Here is a 22228-nt window from a genome sequence, read left to right on the forward strand (position 1 = left end):
GCTGTCAAGTTAAAGTAAAGCATATCCGTATTCCTTGCCAGAACATGGTTTCCTTTACACCACACTTCTGTTGTGCTTCTCAGTGACAACAAGGACCTCAATCCCAGGCTAAACCGTTCTGGATCTTGGAATAGCGTGGACCCCCACAAGTTATCTGCACAGGTCCTCATGTATGGGTCAAACTGTATAAAAAGGTAGGGCTTCTGAAACTTGAATTACTAATTAACCTACCAAATTTTACTGAAGTAAAACCTAGAAACATGCCACACTATTGAATTTGTGACATATTTTGAACTAATCAGCACACGGTATGTGTAGATAGACCAGGACTATACAAGCCTCATTCACTACAAATCATTCATGTGCATGCCAGGGGTGTAGCCAGACCTCGGCGGGAGGGGGGTCCAGAGCCCGAGGTGGTGGGACACAATTTAGCCCACCTTCCCTAGCTGCCGACCCCCCTGCCGCCGCTGCCACCAGGTACCTTTGCTGGAGGGTTGTCCCCAACCCTGCCAGCTGAAGTCTTCTTCAGCGCCAGTCTCCAGCGCCTTCGCTGATCTGTTTCTGACTCCTGACGACCTGCATGCACGTTCTGCATTAGGCTACATACAGGACGTGCACGCAAGACGTCAGGAGTCAGGACTGACAGAAACAGATCAGCGAAGGCGCCGGAGACAACTTCGGCTGGCGGGGGTTGGGGACCCCCACCAGCAAAGGTAACTGGAGGTGCCGGGGGAGGGTCGGCAGCGGCGGGAGGGGGGATCGAAAGAGGCGGGGGAGGGTCGACTGGCTTGATGATATTTAAGTTGCGCACGCAAATCAGAATATGACCTGATCTGTCCTTTATGTCTCCCATTCCCTTGTTTCTAGCAGGGATGACATCTTATTCTAAAAGGAAAGAATTCTCTGTCCTATGAGCTAATATGGCCCATCATTTTGTACACATTTTGGCTTCTAAATGTTGTTTACATATACAGAATTGCCCCCTATGGGGGAGATTCTACCTAAAAACAAAAACCGGCAGACTATCCAGCTTATTTTCGAAAGAGACAGACGCCCATCTTCCGACACAAATCGGGAGATGGACGTCTGTCTCAAAAACAGGTATAATCAAAAGCTGAATTTGGATGGCCCCAACTGCTTTCTGTCACGGGGACGGGCAAAATTCTCAGGGGCGTGGCCTAATGGTAGGGTAGGCGGGACAGGGGCGTTCCGGGGCGTGGTTAACAGATGGACCTCTGCGCCTGATAATGGAAAGAAGCAAGACGTCCCCGACGAGCATTTAGTCCACACAAAGTTGGTCCTGTTTTTTTCACGACCAAGCTTCCAAAAAGTACCCAAACTGACCAGATGACCACCGGAGGGAATCGGGGATGATCTCCCCTGTCTCCCCCAGTGGTCACTAACCCCCTCCCACCCTAAAAAACAAACTGTTTAAATATTTTTTCCAGCCTCTATGTCAGCCTCAAATACCATACCTAGCTCCATGACAGCAGTATGCAGGTCCCCCAAGCAATTTTAGTTTAGTTGGTGCTGCGCGGGACCCATGCAGAGAGCAAAAATCGGAAGAAAAAAAAACATGCAAGTGCAGTCAGGGACGTCCAAAAAACAAACAAACATGCAAGTGCAGTCAGGGACGTCCAAATTAAAACAATAGTAATAGGGGGATTCGAACCAGCCACCTTCTGATTACAAGACTTGTGCTCTAACCACTGCACCACTTATTCAGTTGCTTAGACATTCCTTCCCTTTCCATTAAGTCCCTCCAAGTTTCTGTCAGCCAATCACAGCTCATTTACCTGACATCGGTGTCAGCTAAACGAGCTGTGATTGGCTGACAGAAACTTGGAAACTTTTGCATTGTCTTTTGCACCCTTCTAGTCCCACCCTCAGATGATTGAAATGGTCAGAGTGGCTCTTCTCACGTAGGACCTTCTTCACCTTGGTTGTGACTAACCATAAGATTAACCTAGAAGCCAGAGTTTGTTTATAAACTATACCACAATAAAAAAAAAAAAGCCCTCCTCGACCCCCGATCAAAATTATATAGAGCAATGACATCTGTGTGATAACTATCATACTTTCCTGGTGGTCTATATCTATCGATATATATATCTATAAATATCTATTAGAAAGGGTCATTCATTTTCATGTTGGGTAGCATTGCCTGAACTGGTACAACATTATATTATAAATTACTTGGAACCATGATATTGCATGTACCGTTTTTAATATATTACATACTACTTTACCAGATCTCTTAATCCAACACTTGTTTTATTCATTTTTTTTATTCATCTTGGGTATTTAACACATTTTTACTAAGGTGTCCTATTGTTAAAGGTTTGTGATATAAACATCAATTAAATCTAATATTTTCTTACAATTCTATCTCTATATGGAATGACTTGCCACAATGTATCAGAACTGAATCTAATTATCTTCAGTTTTGAAAGAAATTGAAAACTTTATTTGATAAGTCCTGAAAGTGTTAGGGCCCCTTTTACCAATCTGTGGCAAAAGGGGGACTGCTCTGGCTTCGGCGCTTGTTTTTCATGTACGCCGAGGCCCCTTTTTACCACAGCGGGTAAAAGGGAAGTCTTTCTTTCCTGCAGGAAATGGCCGAGCAGCAAGTAAAGCATTTGCCATGCGGTCATTTTGGGGGGGAGCCCTTACTCTGGCACTTCCTGATGACCGCCGGGTATACCCTGGCGCTACAAAAATAAATATATTTTTGTAGCGCCGGATATGATGGTGTGCTAGGGGTCAGAAGTACCGCTGGGCTGCTGCTGTAGCCCAGCAGTACTTCCTGTTTATCAAGCGGTAAGCCACTTAGTAAAAGGGTCTCTTATTTTGTTGATTTGAAGCAATTCTTTAAATTTTTGTTCTTTAGCTAATGCATTGCGATTACTGCAATTCCCCATATGCTGTTTTTATGGGTCTTTTATGCTGTAACATGCAAATTCAATAATCCTCTTCCCAACTTAATGGTTTATAATAGTTGACATCAATTAATACCTTCCGCATCTAGGGAATCACCAGGCGGAAAAAGGGAGAGAGGATGAAGACGCCTCAAAAGTGCACCCTCTTCTTGTGGCACAACCTACTTTAACTGGGAGCATTCACTCTCATCATCGGCTCAACATCTCCTCTTCCTTATTGTTTTAGTATTTTCAATGATACAAGGTTTCTCTTTTAGTTTTTCTTTTTTTCTTTAGTATAGTTAACTTATCTGTATTAGCTGCTCATTGTTCTCAGAGTCATGGCCAACTATGGCCAAAGTGTCTATCCTTCTTCAGAGTCCGTGGCAAGTCTAGTATACTAGAGAGCTGCAGGAACGGGGCTTAGGACGCCAGAACAGTGATAGACTTGCCACGGACCCTGAAGAAGGTTCAAAACTTTGGCCATAGTCGTCCATGGCTCTCTGAGAACAACGGCCAGCTAATACAGATAACTATACCGTCCCCTGTATTTTGGAATCTATTATCCAAGGAATTAAGAAGAAATAAACAGTCTGAAAATGTGAGAGGGTATTTTTTCTCTGTTGGCCTCCAATGGATTCTTAGGTTGGGATCCTGGGAGATTCACATTTTAGCCATTTTATGAAGGGATTTTGATTTCCTAAAGTGTGTTTCAATATTATCGCTATCATTTATTATATAAATTCTTCTCTCTCTCTTTTATTTATATTATTGGTTTGGTTTTTACATTTATGTTTTGTATTTTTTTGTACCCAGATTAACCCAGGGGTACTTTAACATAGCTAAGCCTGTCTCCTCCACCCCCTTTCTTCCTTCCTGAAGTTTTGAAAGGAAGTTGGTTGAGGCAGTGAGGGTGGCGCAGCAACAGAACACTTGTGAGGTCTTGGTAAGCCTGGTCTGATTTGAGCACAGACTGTTTGTGCAGCCAATCAGATCATAAGGAAAGATCCAGGGCTGAGAAGGAAATTGGGGCTTGACCAGTTCAGTCTGAAGCCCGGGGTTTGTGAGGTAGTGTTGACCTGCCAGCTTTCCCTTAATATATCTGTTATGTGGCATTGGGAGGTTGGGCTTTGCGGATAGGATAGGGATGGTGATATAGTGGAAGAGTTGGGAATAATCATCTCTGTATTATGGCCAGGAAAAGGTGATAAATGGGTGATTTAACTTGTTTTGGGGGACGTTTGGGCCCATGTACATCGCTCAGTCATCTCTCTCCTCTCCAGTCTGTCCAAAATTCTGCAGCACGACTTATTTTCCGTCAAAATTGTTATACCCACAGTAGCCCACTCCTCAAGTCACTTCACTGGCTCCCTGTCCGCTTCCGTATACAGTTCAAACTTCTCTTACTGACCTTTAAATGCATCCATTCTGCAGCCCCCCATTACCTCTCCACTCTCATCTCTCCCTACATTACTCCCCGTGACCTCCGCTCACTGGACAAATCTCTCATCGTTCCCCTTCTCCTCCACTGCTAACTCCAGGCTTCGTTCCTTTTCTCTCTCGCGCGGCACCTCATGCCTGGAATAAACTTCCTGAGCCTGTACGTCTAAGCTCCATCTCTGCCTGTTTTCAAATCTATGCTGAAAACCCACCTTTTCACTGCTGCTTTTGGCTCCTAGCCACTACTCATTTGCCTTCTCACCCAGTACTTCCCACGCCCTTAATTGTCTTGCCTGTCTGTATTATTTTAGATTGTAAGCTCTATTGAGCAGGGACTGTCTCTCTGTATCAGGTGTTCTGCACTGCGTGCGTCTGGTAGCGCTATACAAATGCTAATAATAATAATAATAATGGGCATTGAGTGGATAGATACTTGGTTTGGCATTACCACAAGTCATGCTAGTTCTACCTTTACAGGTTCAGAATTTTGCTCCTTTACTCTTGCTAAGTTGTAATTGACTAGCTGGATGTTTTATGGGAAATATGTTGTGTGTTTGCATAGGTCAATAAGGAGATGGCAGTTGTAAGTTTTTGCTGGAATTTGTGTATTCTTTAAAATAAAGCTGCAGCCAGTTTATACAACATATACCTTGTATCTGTGTTGATTCAAGTGGAGTGAGGCAGGTGGAGGTTTGAAGGGGAGGGGGATGACTTAGTATTTTCTAGTATGTTATTTTGATTTTTGCAAACCATTTGAACAGGGGGCAAGTAAATAAAAAAAACGCAACTCAAAAAATATATTTTAGACAAAACTAATTCCACTGCAAGTCTATTATTTATAATAGCAACTTTCCATTTGAAAAAAAATCTTTCTGTAATTTCTAAAAGATGTAGGAATATATTTTAAAAAACTGCTATTATTTCAACAAATTACAAAAATCCAACTGTGGGAGAAAAAGACTTCTCATGCCACAATATAACAATTTGACTTTAAAAATACAGACTCTGGCTAACCTCATCTTTCCCTCTAAAGCCTGTTGGTTGTCCGGATTCAGACTTGCAAGAACATTACGGTTGTTGGTGAACAAGGAGAATAACAACCACATTACCTCACCACGAGGGGAATTCACATGTGGTTATAGACTTTAAGGCTTCTTTTCACCCAAGAAAAGCATGTTGTTTACTGAAGCAATGACCTCATGGCTAAGCTGCCCTCCAGCGTGCCTTCAAGTGGGACAATAATGGAATTCCCCAAGTCCAAATATCTGGGACAGATGAGAATGAGGGGATAAGTGTCCAGAACCTATTCCTCAACAAAGCTTATGCTTTCTCCATAAAAAGGACTGAAAACTAAGACAAAGAGCCGTTTACACTCCATCTGAAGTGCAGCCCTGCTCTGCCATCCGACTGACTTGTATGAGGAACACTCTGCCACCTGCTGGACGCCTGGCTTCATCAATATTCAAGGCCATGTTTAGAAAGATACACTAGCGTTTTTTGCGCACGCTAACCGTGTAGATGCCCACAGGAATATTATGTGCTCAATATAACTGCAAGATGTTTCTATGGACTGTTTGATGGTTGTTTCTTGATGTAACGGACCACTACACAAACATTCCGTAGCAAGCTACTTTGGATTTAATATACGAAGCGCTGAATCAAAGAAGCCCACTACCTTGTATCAACAGCAGTGTTGATGGAGTTGGCAGAACTGGTCATTCAACACAATTATTTTTGATTTGAAGGGCAATATTATGTACGGACCCATGGAGTAGCAACAGGTGCCACAATAGCACTGTCAGTGTTCACGTTAAACATGGCCAAATTTGAGGAAGACAAGTTGTATGTGTCACCGTGTTTCAAGAAGATATTGATGTGGAAAAGATTTTTACACAACGTATATTTTTTTGTGGGATGATACTGAGGATACTCTGAAGGAATTTTTGTTATGGATAAGTCAGTTGGATCCTAATTTAAAATCTGAACATCATGATACAACGGTTAATTATTTGGATTTAAGAATTTATAAACAAGCATGGAAGTTAGTCATTACTTTATATAGGAAAGTAGTGGATAGGAACAACTTTTTGAAATTTCATAGCTTTCATCCTTATTGTTTAAAAACGAGTCTACCAGTGAGTCAATTCTTAATAATACAGGACTGAAAACTAAGACAAAATGTTGTTTGCATTCCATCTGAAGTGCAGCCCGTTCTATTTGTTGCATTTGTATCCCACATTTTCCCACCTATTTGCAGGCTCAATGTGGCTTACATAGTACCATAAAGGCGTTCGCCAATTCCAGTATAAACAGTTACACAGTGATGTTATGGTAGAATAAGGTTCATGTGGAACAAACATATTAAGGAATCGTATAGAGGAAGAGTTAAGTTATATCCAATACGTTCCTTGGTTTCGTAGTGTTGCAGGGTTCAGGTATTTAAGTAGGGTCAGTAGGGTATGCCTTTTTGAACAAGTAGGTTTTTAGTGATTTCCGGTAGTTTAGGTGGTTGTAAGTTGTTTTCACGGCTTTTGGTAGTGCGTCCCATAGTTGTGTGCTTATGTAGGAAAAGCTGGATGCATAAGTTGATTTGTATTTGAGTCCTTTGCAGCTTGGGTAGTGGAGGTTTAGGTATGTTCGTGTTGATCCGGTTGTATTTCTGATTGGTAGGTCGATGAGGTCTGTCATGTATCCCGGGGCCTCGCCGTAGATAATCTTATGAACCAGGGTGCAGATTTTGAAAGCAGTACGTTCTTTGATTGGGAGCCAGTGCCAATTTTTCACGGAGGGGCTTGGCGCTTTCGAATCGCGTTTTGCCAAATATAAGCCTGGCTGCCGTGTTTTGAGCGGTCTGAAGTTTCTTTATGAGTTGTTCTTTACATCCCGCATAAATTCCATTGCAGTAATCTAGGTGGCTTAGTACCATTGATTGTATCAGGTTCCGAAATGTTTCCCTCGGGAAGAACGGTTTCACGCATTTGAGTTTCCACATTGAGTGGAACATTTTCCTAGTTGTGGATTTCATGTGGCTCTCTAGTGTTAGGTTGCGGTCGATTGTAAGGCTGAGGAGTTTCAGGCTGTCTGAGATGGGGAAGGTGTAGTCTGGGGTGTTTATATTTATGGGGTTTTTCACATTGTGTTGGGATGAGAGGATGAGGCAGTGTGTTTTATCTGTATTGAGTTTTAGTTGAAATGCATTTGCCCATGAGTCCATGAAGTTCAAGCCAAGCATAATTTTGTTGGTTATTTCTATCGGATCGTGTTTGTAACGAATATATATTGTGACATCATCCGCATAGATGAAAGGGTTAAGACCTTGGTCTGATAAGGACTTGGCTAGAGGGGTCATCATTAGGTTGAAAAGGATTGGTGATAGTGGTGATCCTTGAGGTACTCCGCAGTCTGCTTTCCACAGTGATGATATGTTTGAATTTGATTTCACTTGATATGTTCTTTAAGAAACCCTTGATGCAACTAAGTATATTTCCTACGATCCCAAAGTAATCTAGGAGTCTTAGTAGTATATTATGGTTTACCATGTCGAATGCACTGGACATGTCGAATTGGAGGAGTATGCTTTTACCTGTTGCTATTTCTTGCTTGAATTGCGCTAAGAGTGTGATTAGTACTGTTTCAGTGCTATGGAGGGGGCGAAATCCTGATTGTGATTCATGTAATATTGAGAATTTGCTTAGATAGTCGGTGAGTTGCTTGGTTACCATGCTTTCCATTATTTTGATTACCAGTGGGATAGATACTCTGCTGTCTGACTGGCCTGTATGAGGCACACTCCACCAAGTGCTGGATGCCTGGCTTCATCAACATTCAAGTTGTATAGATGCCATGTGATTGCTGTATAGTGCTATGGGATTAGCTGGCTGTATTAGAAGCCTAGCTTAAGGATTTATGTGCATTTATTCTGAGCTGTTCCTATGATAAGACCATCTGTGTTGTTATTCTTGCAACTTTCACTGTTTTTGCAGCTATTGTAAATAAAGCTCTCTCTATTTATAATACGTTTGGGTGTGGAGTTAGTTCTGTTATTATTTAGCCCATCATGAATTTGGGTCTATACATAAAGGGAACAAAATTTCTTTCTAGACACTACACTGTCTAATACCAAAACGTGGTGGTGGTCATATTTTTCTGTAATCTATACCAAGTGTCACATTGTCAATTAAACTCGCAAAAGCATGCAACTGAGTATGCCCCACACTACAATGTGTGATAATGAAAATGTTAGTATAAATGTGGTCCTAAAATGGAAATATATAGTAAATATAGTAAAGAAAAAATATGACTACAAAACTAGTTGCTCTTATAGCAAGTGAGTTTAATGATTGGCCCAACAAAACTATTCTTCACCATATCACCCATATGAATGCACTTTTATTATTCTTTATGTATTATATGCATTATTTGCTTTTTAGCATGTAAGATTTCCGATGCCAGAATAGCAGTTCACATTAACGCACAATCTGGACATCTGTGGATGTTTCATATGACAACCATTATTTTTCTTTATCTGGATTTTGCTCACACCTTTTTCAGTAATAGCTCAATATGTGTTACAATTCAGGTATACTAGGTATTTCCCTGTCGGCTTACAATCTAAGTTTATACCTGAAGCAATGGAGAGTTAAGTGAACTGGCCAAGATCACGTGGAGCAGCAGTGGGATTTGAACTCCCTGCTCTAACCACTAGTTATCTCTATTGCATAGGTGCCTACCAAATAAAACTGTATTTAGATACACTCACTATAAAATATACCATACAAACAGCATTATATAAAACACTGATATATAGTCCCGTTAATCATTTTTTTTTTTTTACCTGCATTACCCTACAATAGCTGTAGAATGATATGGTATTGGAACTGAAAGGCCCTTCTGTTTAGTCACTGGGAAGATTACTGGTTTAACACAGGTTTTAACCTACAGTAACAAAAAGAGTTAGTGTGACATGTTAAGTACTTAACATGCAAATTCGTAGGAGATGAGGAAAGGTGGGAATTACTCCTTACAATTAATGCAGGTGTCAGTAACACACATTGACTTAACATAGTCAATACTGTGGAACAATTAGCATCACCTTCCTTTAACTGCAAGGAACACCCTCACCATTTCCCATGGAGATTCTGCACTTGCCATGCCTTAACTTTGGCAGTTAACATGCATTAAGTACAAGACCTTAATGCACTTTAATAGATAAGCCTCTGAGCCTACTGGGATTACCTGAATTTTCTGAGGGTGATTTTTTCTCTACACCACAAATACTCAGCCTATCCTTCAACCCTTTACTGTCTTCCTATTTAGATTGTGAGCTTTTTGAGCAGGGACTGACTTTTCGTGTATGATGTACAGCGCTGCGTATGCCTTGTAGCGCTATAGAAGTGAAAAGTAGTAGTAGTAGTAGTACTGGGAGCTTGAAAGAGTACATTGGGTACCTTCCAAAGTTTCACCATCTGAGGTGAATCCAAGACCTATTGTGATGAAATTCCTGACATATCTACAAGTCTACAAGCTTTATAGATTCTGCAGGTTGCTAGAGGTAAATGAGATCTGGTACATAATGGTAGGAAGATCATCTTTATGCAAGACTCATCAACGCCCATGGCTCACTGCCGCAAGTTCTTCTTAGACATGCACTTGTGGAGATATTGCCTGAATACTAATGGTTACTCTTCACATTTTTCTGAAGGTTAAAGGATTTATAAACCCTATTAATAGGAAGACGTTTTGCAGTATTGTAAATGATTGAATGTGGATATTTGCTTTTTTCAACAAACCTATTTGTCTACAGTAGAGGTGCAGAAGTTGAGAGTGGGATGGATAGACTCCTGTATTTGTTGTCCAGCATTTAGTAAGAAAAATGCGGTGATCACTCTAGTAAAGAAAGGAGTGGGTTTAAAAAGTCCTCTCTCAATCCTGTGATGAACAAGGAGGGTGGCTATCCAGCTTATAATCGAAAGAGAAAACTCCTATATTTCGACCCAAATCGGGAGATGGGCGTTTTTCTCGCAAAGGCGCCCAAATCGGTATAATCGAAAGCCAATTTTGGGCGTTTCCAACTGCACTCCGTTGTGGAAACGAATAAAGTTGACAGGGGCGTGTCGGAGGCGGGACTGGGGCGTGATTATCAGCCGAGGAGAGATGGGCGTCTTTAGTTGATAATCGGAAAAAAAAAAGGCGTTTTCATCGCGATTTTGGGTCACTTTTTTTAGACCCTTTTTTTTCACGAACAAGTCCCAAAAAGGTGCCCCAACTGCCCAGATGACCACTGGAGGGAATCAAGGATGACCTCCCCGGACTCCCCCAGTGGTCACTAACCCCCTCCCACCAAAAAACCCCCACTTTAAAAACTTTTCTTCCAGCCTCTATGCCAGCCTCAAATGCCGTACCCACCTCCATGACAGCAGAATATGTTCAATCCTGTCACAGCCTTTCCCTGGGTCAGATGTGGCTCTCGGGTGCACTACAGGGTCACATCAGCATTGCATTGTGGTGGGTGTAGGGTATTGGCCTCCGTGATTTCATTAGCTTGTGTTACAGTCTCACGATGTTGGTAGTTGGTAGGCTCTTCTCCCATGGTGCTTTTCCCCCTGCCTACTGGGTCAGAGTGTGCTCTGTTGTGTTTCCGGTAGTCCATGAGGTAGTGGCCATTTTTGTAAGCCAGTTTTAGATCCCTTCCATGTGTTAGCCACGTTAGAGAACTTAGTTCTTACTTGAATGTGGCTGAAAGAGGGCATTGTACAGCATTCTGCCAGCTCTGACCTACTGCTAATCTCACTACCAGGGAGACTCGTTGCCAGTGGTGGGGCACAACCTCTGATCTGCAGTTGACTGTGAGTAAGCGTGCTTATTCCAATAAAGGACGTTTTCGGAGAGATTAGTCTTCAGGTGTAAACTGGTGTGCCAATGTTATGCAGCAGTAACAAGTCCTAGAGGCCTGCGTGTATGCAGGTCCCTGGAGCACTTTTAGTGGGTACCGCAGTGCACTTCAGCCAGGTGGCCCCAGGCCCATCCCCCCTACCTGTAACACTTGTGCTGGTAAATGGGAGGCCTCCAAAACCCACATGTAGGTGCCCCCTTCACCCCTAAGAGCTATGGTAGTGTTGTACATTTGTGGGTAGTGGGTTTTGGGGGAGGAGATTGGGAGCTCAGCAACCGTGGTAAGGGAGCTATGCATGTGGGAGCTTTTTCTGAAGTCCACCGCACTGACCTAGGGTGCCCAGTTGATGTCCTGGCATATCAGGGGGGCGAGTGTACTACCAATCCTGGCCCCTCCCACGAACAAATGGCTCGGATTAGGACATTTTTGAGCTGGGCGTTTTTAGTTTCCATTATCGCTAAAAAAACAAATGCCCAGCTCAAAAACGTCCATTTTTTCGAAAATACGGTTCGGTCCGCCCCTTCACGGACCCGTTCTCAGAGATAGGCGTTTCCGTTCGATTATGCCCCTCCATGTCTCCAGCGGGAGATTCAAAATAAACTGAACGTCTATGCTTTAAATTCTGATGACTAAGGGCTCTGTTTACTAATACGCACTAGCGTTTTTAGCACGCACCTAGAATTAGTGTGCACTAAATGCTAGACACACACACATATTCCTATAGGTGTCTTTAGTGTTTAGTGAATGCTAAAAATGCTAGTGTGCCCTTAGCGCTGCTTAGTAAACAGGGCCCTAAGTTCTTTTGTGATATTTGTCTTAACTCCCACACAGTGCTGGGTGGAGACTGTTTCCTTTGGATCCTTTTCTTAATAAAACTTTGCAGTGCTATCTTTTAAGCTTAAATCTAGCACTAATTGTCTTCATTGATGGACTGATATGTGGAGGCTCTTGAACCCTACTGGGAAAGACTTCACTTTCTCACACCAATACATCAGACATACTCTCACGTAGATTATTTTCTAACGTTTAAGGATCTTGTCTCCATACTCCAAACCACAATTATTCACAACATTTTAACATCTGACCATGTCACAATCTTATGTATTTTTAGCTGGCTGCTCACCATTCAGGATAGACCCACTTCCTGGAGATTTAACCCTGCAATATTGAAAGATGACATGTTCTGTGCCTATCTGAAGGTGAAGTCAGACGACTTCTTTTGCAGGAACGAATCTGAAGAGTTATCCTCCATTACTATTTGGAAAGCCTACACAGCTTTTCTTAGAGGAGAAATGGAGAAGCAACATGACATGGTCTGAGATTTAGAGTGAGATTTTTAATAAGATGAACTATAATGTTTTGTCTCAGTTACAACGTTTATAATTTCAGTGTAATGTTTTGCTTAAGTGATTGTGTTGCTAATGATTCCTTTCATTCCAGCACTACTAATTATAATGATCAAATAAAGTGGCCACCTGCTGGCTTCATCTCTCAATAGTGTCAGGTGAATAAAATCCATGTCAGTATAAGTTATACACCTTTCGTCAAAGTTAATTTGCATATATTTGACAGGTGGCCATGCCTACTTTGGGCCACATCAGCCAGAACAGAGGATCCGGCCTAACCCCACCCCTTTTGCATAAACCTGCCCCAAACCCTCTCCTTTTGCATAACTCCAAACTGTGCCCATTTTTGGTACAGGAAGTGACTTCATAACTGTGTCCAGGCCATGCCTGTAGAAAACACCCTTATGGGCACTTCCTGTTTTACAGTACTTGCCACCCATCTTGAATGAGTCACGTGATGAGAAGTGACATCAATCCATCTGACACCACCCCCTGCAGCCTTAGACGTGTGTGCATAGTTTATTTTTCACAACACTTAAAACCATTTTTTAAATGCATCTTTTTAATCACAGGGTACTGATTTTGTGTGTTTTTTTTAATGTCAGTGATTGGCTGTCTGCTTTTTCTCAGGAATAAAAGGTTGTTTCAGGTATCACACAGAGAGAAAAATAAACTTAGTCCTCTCTCTGCAGTTTGTTTTTTCCCCGTGCTTAAACCATTTCAGCTCTAAACTGAAAAGGCAGTGCCTCATGCAAAACGTAGACAAACATGGGAGACAAAAGCAGAGATTTCAATGATATTTCCCCACATCCTTCCCCCTATATCTCCTGTGAACTAGTGAGGCACAAATCCCCTTCCCTACATCCTGTGCTAGACCGAGTGTGTGCATAGTCTGCTTTTCCCTTGTTTATAAAAGCCCCCTCCCTCCTCTTCCCCCGTGTTTTGCTATGTACCCTGAAGCATTTATAAAAAAAGTAATAGTTGTTTCTTTTTGAACAATGTTGTGTAAAAACAGACAGAGCTCAAAGAAAATGCAGAATCACTCCCCCCAGCATTTTCAGAAGCAATTTAAAACAGACATCATAGAGTTCATGAGATCAACCTGCTGAAGCTCTCCTTCTCCTTAGCATCTTCTCCTCTGAGTGTGTGTATAGTCTGTGAAGTGCAGCTGATATGGAGAGCACAAATCAAAAGAATGTAAAGCACAGATTTTTTTTAATTGATTGGAGAAAGAGTTACAGGTAAGTAAACCAACATTTCAGTGCTTCTCACATTCTTTAAACCCTTTTACAATCCAAAACCAGAGAAAGCAGTTCATTACCTTTGTGCTGTAATGAACAAATGATGAGCTTTCAGACAAAGTGCAATGTATATATTTTTTTTTTTTCAGAAAAAGGAGAGGGGAATCAGGGCCGGTGCTAGGGACTCTGGTGCCCCCTGCAAACTATCAGTTGGCGCCACCCAATTCCAATATCTTTCTCTGTTCTCCTTCCCAATTCTCCCACCTGCCCCCTTTTTCCAAGTCAATTATTTCTTCCACTTCACCTCCACCCACCCTCATTCTGGAATCTCCTCTTTGAACCCTTACCCCCGGGGAGGGGGAATGGGCAAAACTCTGCTTTACATCCTTGTTATTTCTGCTCTCCATACCAGCTGCAGTTCCCGAATCAGATGTATTTCATAGACCAAATACAGACTCAAAGGGGAGAGAGTGCTGGGAAGAGGGGAGAGAGAGGGGCAGGGCTTCATCAGGCTAGTCTAATAAATTCTGATGTCCGTTTTAAATCATTTTGGAAAATGCTGGGGAGAGTGACTTTTTTCAGCTCAGTCTGTTTTTACACAGCTCTGCAACACTGCTCACAAAGAAACAGCTATCTGATTTTTTTCTGAACTCTTTACAGTACATAGCAAATCACGGGGAGGAGGAGAGAGGAGGGAACTTCAGTAAACAAGGGAAAAGCAGGCTATGCACACACTTGGGCAGGCACAGGATATGGGGAGAAGGGGATTTGTGCCTCGCTATTTCACAGGAGAGAAAGGTGAGAGGTATGTGGGGGGATATCATTTGAAATCTCTGCATTTGTCTCATAAGCTTGTCTTTGCATGAGGCACTGCTTTTCTATCTTCGAGCTGAAAAGGACAGAGAAAATAAAAAAAGCATAAACATTCTTTTTTTTCTCTCTGTGTTCCTGAGAGAAAGCCAAAATCCTTTCACACAAAGACAAACAAAATCAGCACCTTGTAATTGAAAAAATACCTTTACAATGGTTTAAGGGCTGGGAAAAAGAAAAGGCACATGCTCCTCCAAGGCTTTTGGCCAATTGATGTTACAATTGATGTCACTTCCATCTTGAAAATGAAGTGAGGCCTGGGCACAGTTATGATGTCACTTTGTGAGAGCACCAAAAATGGGTAGGTTTTTGGGCATGGCTATGCAAAAAAATGGGGTTTGGGTGGGTTTAAACAAAAGCGAATGGTTTGGGTGGGGCTATGATGGCATATCCAGTGATGTCATTAAAAGGGGTGGTGTGAGGAATGGGTATGGCTTGGATAGAGCGTGAAAAGTGCTGAGGCAGATCCTCGATTCTGATGTGACCACAAGTGGGCATGGCTACCTGTCAAAAATATACAAATTAGGTTTTATGAAAGATATGTAACTTATACTACTCATTCCATTCAGGATTTCCAGGATCAGATGTGCAAAACGACCAAATCTATATTGAAACAATTATGGCTCTCTTATTCCAAATTGTACTCCTTTGAGTCCCAGGGCTCAGAATCTATTCTTTTGGATTTCTCTTCCCATGAGCTTCCTAGGCTCAACTCACTACAAATATGTTAAAACAAATCTTTTGCATTGGAAAAGGTTCAGAAGCCTATTTCTGCTCTTGCCCCTGGGAAAGCCCCTGGACCAAATGGTCTTCCACCTGAGTTTATTAAAATCTCTGTCCCCAGTACTTGCACCAAAGTTGCTAGCTCTGTATCGTTCTTCAACTGCTAACTCAGGGACTATGGGATGCTTTCATGAGGCATCTTATCACATTTAATTCCTAAACCGCAGAAATAATACACTGGTAAAAAGAAATAAATAAAAAATTACAGCCACATTTGAAAGCCCCTCCAAGCTCAACATTTGACTGGTTACAGCTGCGCAGGTGCAGCTTTAAGAACCAGGCAAGTTGTGTTTGGAAATCATATACATATGTGCATATATTTTTTTAAATGTTTTATTACATTCTTGTCAAATTGCATTAAATAAGGCTTTTTGCTAGTAATCCTGCTTGCAAAAATTGAATCATTTGCCTTATAGAACTTATCTGCTACTTTGTTCACCTGATGGAAATGATAGCTTCTGAAAGCCAATCACATATATATTATGATCATCCAAAAAAAATATCACTATCTTATTTTGATAACTTAAATAAGAACCAGTAATCTTCCCAGTGACTAAACAGGAGGGCCTTTCAGTTCCAATACCATATAATTCTACAGCTATTGTAGGGTAATGCAGGTAAAAAAAAGATGATTAATTGGCATATAATAATAAATAAATAAATAATTATATATATATATATATATATATATATATATATATATATATATATATATATATATATATATATATATATCAGTGTTATTTGTAATGCTGTTTGTATGATATATTTTATAGTGAGTGTATTAAAAAAAAAAGGCTAACTTTGATGGTTGAGCTGCTATAATGACTTGGTATCCACCATGAATATTCACGGAACTTGTTTGGATTATCCTGAGAGCAGACTCATTTGTGGTCCCAGATGCACCAGAGTTTGAAATTCCTTTCCTAGGTGATTTGCAAATTCTTTAGGAATTTAATCTGCTCCAACAGTGAAACAAAATCCCGTGTGATCTGTGAATGGTATTTGCTATCCTTCTCATACTTTATTGCTAACTTCTGTTGTCTTCTAATAAAATTCAGGTTCAAAGGAAATACTGCATGCCACAGTGTAAATGCATGATACCTGGAATGTGCTTCGGCCAGTAATTTCACCTCTTTCTCTTCCTCAATTTTTGCTGGGTAACAAAAGAAATTGATCAAGTAAGTACAACGAATATGGTAGAAAACTGTTCATTTTCTTTTAAAATGCAAATACGATTTGTAAATGTAATCCAATGTTTCCCAAACATGCTGCAAGTGACTTACAATAAACCATAATACATTAAAAAAATTGACATGAAAATATTAGCTCAGTTAACAGCCTAGTATATACATTTGGAAAATGCTTAAAATATAGGTTATATTCACTATGGGAAGGGATACCTCAGTCAAGATTAATTTGATCCATTATGTGGTTATGAAATTTCTTATAGAAATGTTAATGAAACAATTCAAGAAAATTTCCTTTCACATTGAAAATACATGATAGAGCCATGGACAGGCCAATTCACAAAATCTGCAGCATACTTTGTAAATTAAAAAAAATATTGTTAGTATCAAGATCTGCAGACTGAAAAGCCTCAATCAGACTGAAATGCACCTGATCTAAGATGAGCTTCAGATTATTTCAACAAACCACAATATTTAAGAAGTGCACATCAGTATTCCACAGGTATGTGAATAGCAAATAATTCACAAATAATTATGGCTTTCAGTTTATTTAGTATTGACCAGACAAATTTTCAGCGAAATTAAATTTAAAGATACAATTAGCAAACTGAAATTTCAAATAATGATAACTTGACACTCAGTGGACGCCATTTTGAAAGAATTTAGGCACAACGAAAGGCTGCAATTCGCTTACCCCCTGAGGAAGCTCAAGAGTAGAGTGAAACAGAGAGCCCCATTGGGCAGAGATTCAAGCTAAGTGTTATAAAAATATTTATCTTATGATGTGCCTCAGAATGTCATAATCATTAGAAAATATCAAAAAATTTATGAAATGAATAAAGACCAATGATAATAACGGAGTCTAAAAAAAGCTGGCACTCAGAAATTTTTGATCTGCTGCCAAGCACAGACTATTAAGGTCTTTTCCTTCACAGTATATCATATGGTAACAGCCCATGGTGACAAGTTATCATTATTTGACCGTCATTCTTTGTTTATTGTACAGCGCTGCGTAACCCTAGTAGCGCTCTATAAATGTCAAATAGTAGTAGTAGTAAATTTCAGCTTGCTAATTGTATCTTTTCAGTTTATTTAGCCATTTTGCCACTGTTTTCAGACTATTTTGTTTCACAGGTTTGTATTAAGAAGAGCAAGGCTTGCACAATGCAGTTAATGACTCAGGCAAATCTTCAGCCATATGCTGACCCCCCCCCCCCCCCCCCCCCCCCCAGATGGCCAGAATCTGTCTTCCAGTTTCATGGTTTCTAGCATCTATCTCTCTCCCCTCCACAGTGTCTTGCATTTCTCCTCCCCCCCACCTCTATCAAGTAGAGTTTCAGCATGGTCTCCCTTCACGCTACCTTTGCACGTACACTTCAGGCCTTCAGCCAGTGCCCTTCCCCTATATTTCAGCATTTCACATCCCCCCTCCCCGCATCTTTACTTTCCTCCCCATCAATGGAGTGGCATAGCCTAATAGTTAGTGCAGTGGCCTGAGAACCAGGGAAGCTGGGTTCAGTTCCTACAATAGCTCCTTGTGATTCTGGGGAAGTCACAACTCTCCATTGCCCCATGTACCTGTATATAATATGTAAACTGCTTTGATTGTAACCACAGAAAGGCAGCAAATCAAATCCAATCCCCTTTCACTTTCCTTCCTCTCCTGCCTCCCTCCCTCCTTTCACAGTGTCTAACGTTTCTCGTACCTTCCCCTTGCCTCTGAAATGTCCAACATTTCTTTCATGCCTCCTGAGCCTGTCACCAACCCCACTGTTTTGAACATCTCCTCCCTTCCCTTTCTCCTGTGGCCACCACCCTACCTCTGTTCTCCAAAATGGACATGGAGAGCCTTGGAGTACCCACATGCCCTCCAGGCCAGGGCCGGTCTTAGCAATTGTGGGGCCTTGCGCAGACCAGTTTGGTGAAGCACCCCGTCCCACTTAGCTCTCCTCCACCAAGCCCCGACCCTTGTTGACAAGTTGTGTTAAACATTTTCTGTATTTCAAATAAAGACTATTCAAGCAAAACTAACAGAAAAACTAAATCAAATATGCACAATGCTATCATAGGAAACCGTTGGGTTTAAAGAGCAAAACCATGTGCATTTAACGACTGGATAAATTAATTAAAACAACCCCCCTTAATATGTAATACTTGGTAGCAATATTGACTGAATATTCACATAGAAAGCAGCCTGAGTCAACAGGTTTATTTTCCAGTGAACATAATTAACTTTGTATGAACTTGGCTGCTAATAGTGTGCTGAACTGGACAATGTTGGCACATTTAGACTGACTCTGGACAGTTCTGCATGAAGGAAACCCTTCCCTCATTAATCAATACCTTCTCTGTGAAATACTACTAATAATAAAAAAGGAAAGTGCATTTTTATAATATACCACTGCATTCCGCAAAAGGAGCAAGTTCCCACATGCCATCTTTTTTCTTTTGATGTAGGCACAGGAAAAAAAAGATTTTAAATTCTCCCAGCTTTCAATCTAATTCATGTGGGATAAAATGCCATAAATAAGTAAATGAATTGACAGAAACAGGTGCTCAACATTCAGAGCGCCTGATTCCCATAACATGATGTCAGTTTAGTGGCCTTTTACCAGTAGAAAAAAAAATCTCTGTATAAACATAATAGTACTAGGGTGACTGACTGCTCTTTACCTTACAGCCTGCCCTTTCTGACTCTCAAACTCAATCAGTACCTCTACCTGAGCCCTGCTCATTACTTTGTCTGTTAAGCATAATAATTTTGGCCCTTTTCCCTCTAAAGACTATACATTCCTAACCCAAGCTTCTCTCCCTCTGAAATCCAAAGAGACAGAAAACAAGGAAATGGTGCTAGTCTAAGAATCATGATGACATCAACTATGGGATCTGAAAGCGAAGCTGGGATATACTTGTTCAGCTGTGAACAAAAAACCAAAACACATTAAGGAAAATGGTCAAAACCTCGCTATATTGCAAGCCTTTATGATAAATAAATAATAAAGTACTGTATGCTTTCAATTCAGCATGGGCAAACCCTAAAAAAAATTATTAAAACAAAAATGAAACATTAAACCCACCTTAAAAAAAAGAAAAACAAAAAAACCCAGGCCTCATCTGTTCATATTGCAAAAATAATTGGTGAAAGATCAAATGTCATTTACAAGGCAAAACTACAGCTAAAATCCAATAAATTTGGTAGTAATATGATAGGGATGGGGTGGGGATAGGAAAGGGCTGACTTGGGATGGGGACCAGATTATGTCCCCGTGCACACATCTATTTTGGATGAAAAGAAACTATAGTTTCAGAGCAAGTTGAAACTTAGAATGCATACAGCCGACTAGAAAACCACTACTAAAAAGGACTTATGCCCCACCCACAAATACTCACCTCAATTCTCTGCAGAACTTTGGACCCTTAAGCATAAAGGACAGAAACTAGATGAGAGATAGCATAAATTTCATCTCGATGAGGACAGTCTAAACTTTAGGAAACATATGGCAAAGTAGTGCCAAGCCTTAACAGCACCTAAAAAACTATATTTCTCTCAATGAATTGAACAGGTCAGTCAGTGAGGGAATTGAGACAACAGCACCCCCAAACCCCAAAAATCATGATGGTGATAATCAAAAGCTGCAGCAGGGTGGATTTTGAATACGGTTGTGCAAGCAATGTCTTAACATCACTATGCCAAACTACAGCATTTATTTGTATTGTCTCTGTTGACTGCTGTGGCGGGAGAAGGGAGATCTGAAGGTATGCCAGCTGAACACCCAAAACCTGAGAACCGTAGTCATATTAAAACGTGGAGGTTAATGTCCCAGATTCATGCTTACTTTGCAGGAAAATTTTTAATGATATTGTTTTAAGCAACTAATATTTCTTATGTCTCTGCTTTAGAAGCAAAGATTACCTCATTACAGGAGTATATTTCTCTACTTGAAATTAACACCTCTTTTTATAGGCCATTTTCTAAAATATGCAAGGAGACACTTTCAAAGACCACCGAGTCCTGGAAACTTACTGCTGTGTCTTGAACACAGATTCTGGGATGAAGGCAGCCATGCTATATGGCCTTATGGGGCTCACTCATGCAATCTCTCTGCAAAATACTCCAACCAGTTTTGATCCACACCAAAGCGTTTTCCAAAATCAACACAACCAGGAAAGAGATAAGAAAATCACAGAAACCTGCTGTAGCTTTCACAGTACAGTGTTCACAGAATTTTATTTGCTCTTGAACTGGCCATATCAGAACCACACAGCAACATTTGTTAAACTTCTTTACATGAACTGCAGGAATGCTAAGATCACCAGCACGTACTTCGCTTGGTCTTCTGTCTCCCTAAAGACCTCTTTGAAATTTCTGATTCTCCTTCTCCAAAAGAAATCTTGATATCTTGCTGCAGTCCTGCTTGAATCAGAACTTGTCTCTGTCTCAGAGATGTGAGACAAGTACCTCTCAAACACACTGCACTACCAAATGCCATTTGTGGGATGACTCTTCCAACCTTTTCCTTCAGACGTTATAAGCCTTGGGGCATGGTCTGTAGATGCCTCCTTTGTTCTTTGAAGTTTGGGGGACTGCAGACCCTTGCTGCCTTGACAGCTCATATGATCACATACTTCTCCTTTAGCATGACCCTGTGATTCATGGCGTTACCTATAATACACTCCACCCTTGGAGATAAATTGCTAGATCACTCAATTATCTTACACATTTGAGAAACCTCTCACCCTATCTGCAAACTTTCACAACTATACCATTTAAAATTTGTACTTATATTCAGTACTGTTATAACATATGCCCTTATTTTAGAAGCGCCATTCATGCTTTGGATTTCTGAAACCCACTGTTTAGACATCAATCTTGCATAGATAACCAAATCCTGATTTTAAAAAGATGGATATGGACCTCGGATATCAAATGTCAAACAGCAGTACATTGTTATGGCAAGGGGGCATGGTCTAGGCAAGTTTGGGCAAGACTAGGGAGGGGCCAAAATATAGACATCCAACTATGGATTTCAGAAGGGGAAGGGATGTTTATGCCCAAAAAGATGGACGTTGTTTAGACCTGGTACTCTGTATGTCCAGGTTATAGAAAGGTGCTATGACTGTGCAGCTCTCCACTGGAGGAATTAAGGCAAGTCGCTTCCTTAATTCCTTTCCTCCCCCGAATGTGAAACTGGTAAAGGATACCAGGCACTGTGACAACTTCAGGAATTATGGACCTTCATGGTAATTTTTTTTTCCAATTAACTTATTACACCTCTGTGAGGAATGGAGGAATAGCCTAATGGTTACAGCAGCAGGCTAAGAACCAGGGGACCCACAGAAGCTCTGATTTTTTTTAATACATTGTGAGTCTTCCAAGAATAGAAAATACCAACTTACCTGAATGTATAATAAACGTACAAGAATACGACTGGATTTGCGCACACAAGGAAAAATTAATTCTTACCTGATAATTTTCTTTCCATTAGTCCCAACAGATCAATCCAGAGACTTGTGGGTTGTGTCCCTCTACCAGCAGGTGGAGATA

At 40.9% G+C, this 22228-nt stretch overlaps 1 protein-coding gene across 1 annotated transcript in view; it reads right to left on the reverse strand.

The window, feature by feature from the left end:
* The window catches only part of FMN2 (formin 2), a 434815-nt gene that overhangs the window by 59017 nt on the left and 353570 nt on the right, over window positions 1-22228 (reverse strand). The window contains exon 16 of the mRNA XM_030196386.1: window positions 16598-16649. Coding sequence (XP_030052246.1) covers window positions 16598-16649 — 52 coding nt within the window. The remainder of the gene's footprint in view (window positions 1-16597; window positions 16650-22228) is intronic.

The sequence above is a fragment of the Microcaecilia unicolor genome, chromosome 3 (genome assembly GCF_901765095.1).
Source record: "Microcaecilia unicolor chromosome 3, aMicUni1.1, whole genome shotgun sequence".
Taxonomy (NCBI): domain Eukaryota; kingdom Metazoa; phylum Chordata; class Amphibia; order Gymnophiona; family Siphonopidae; genus Microcaecilia; species Microcaecilia unicolor.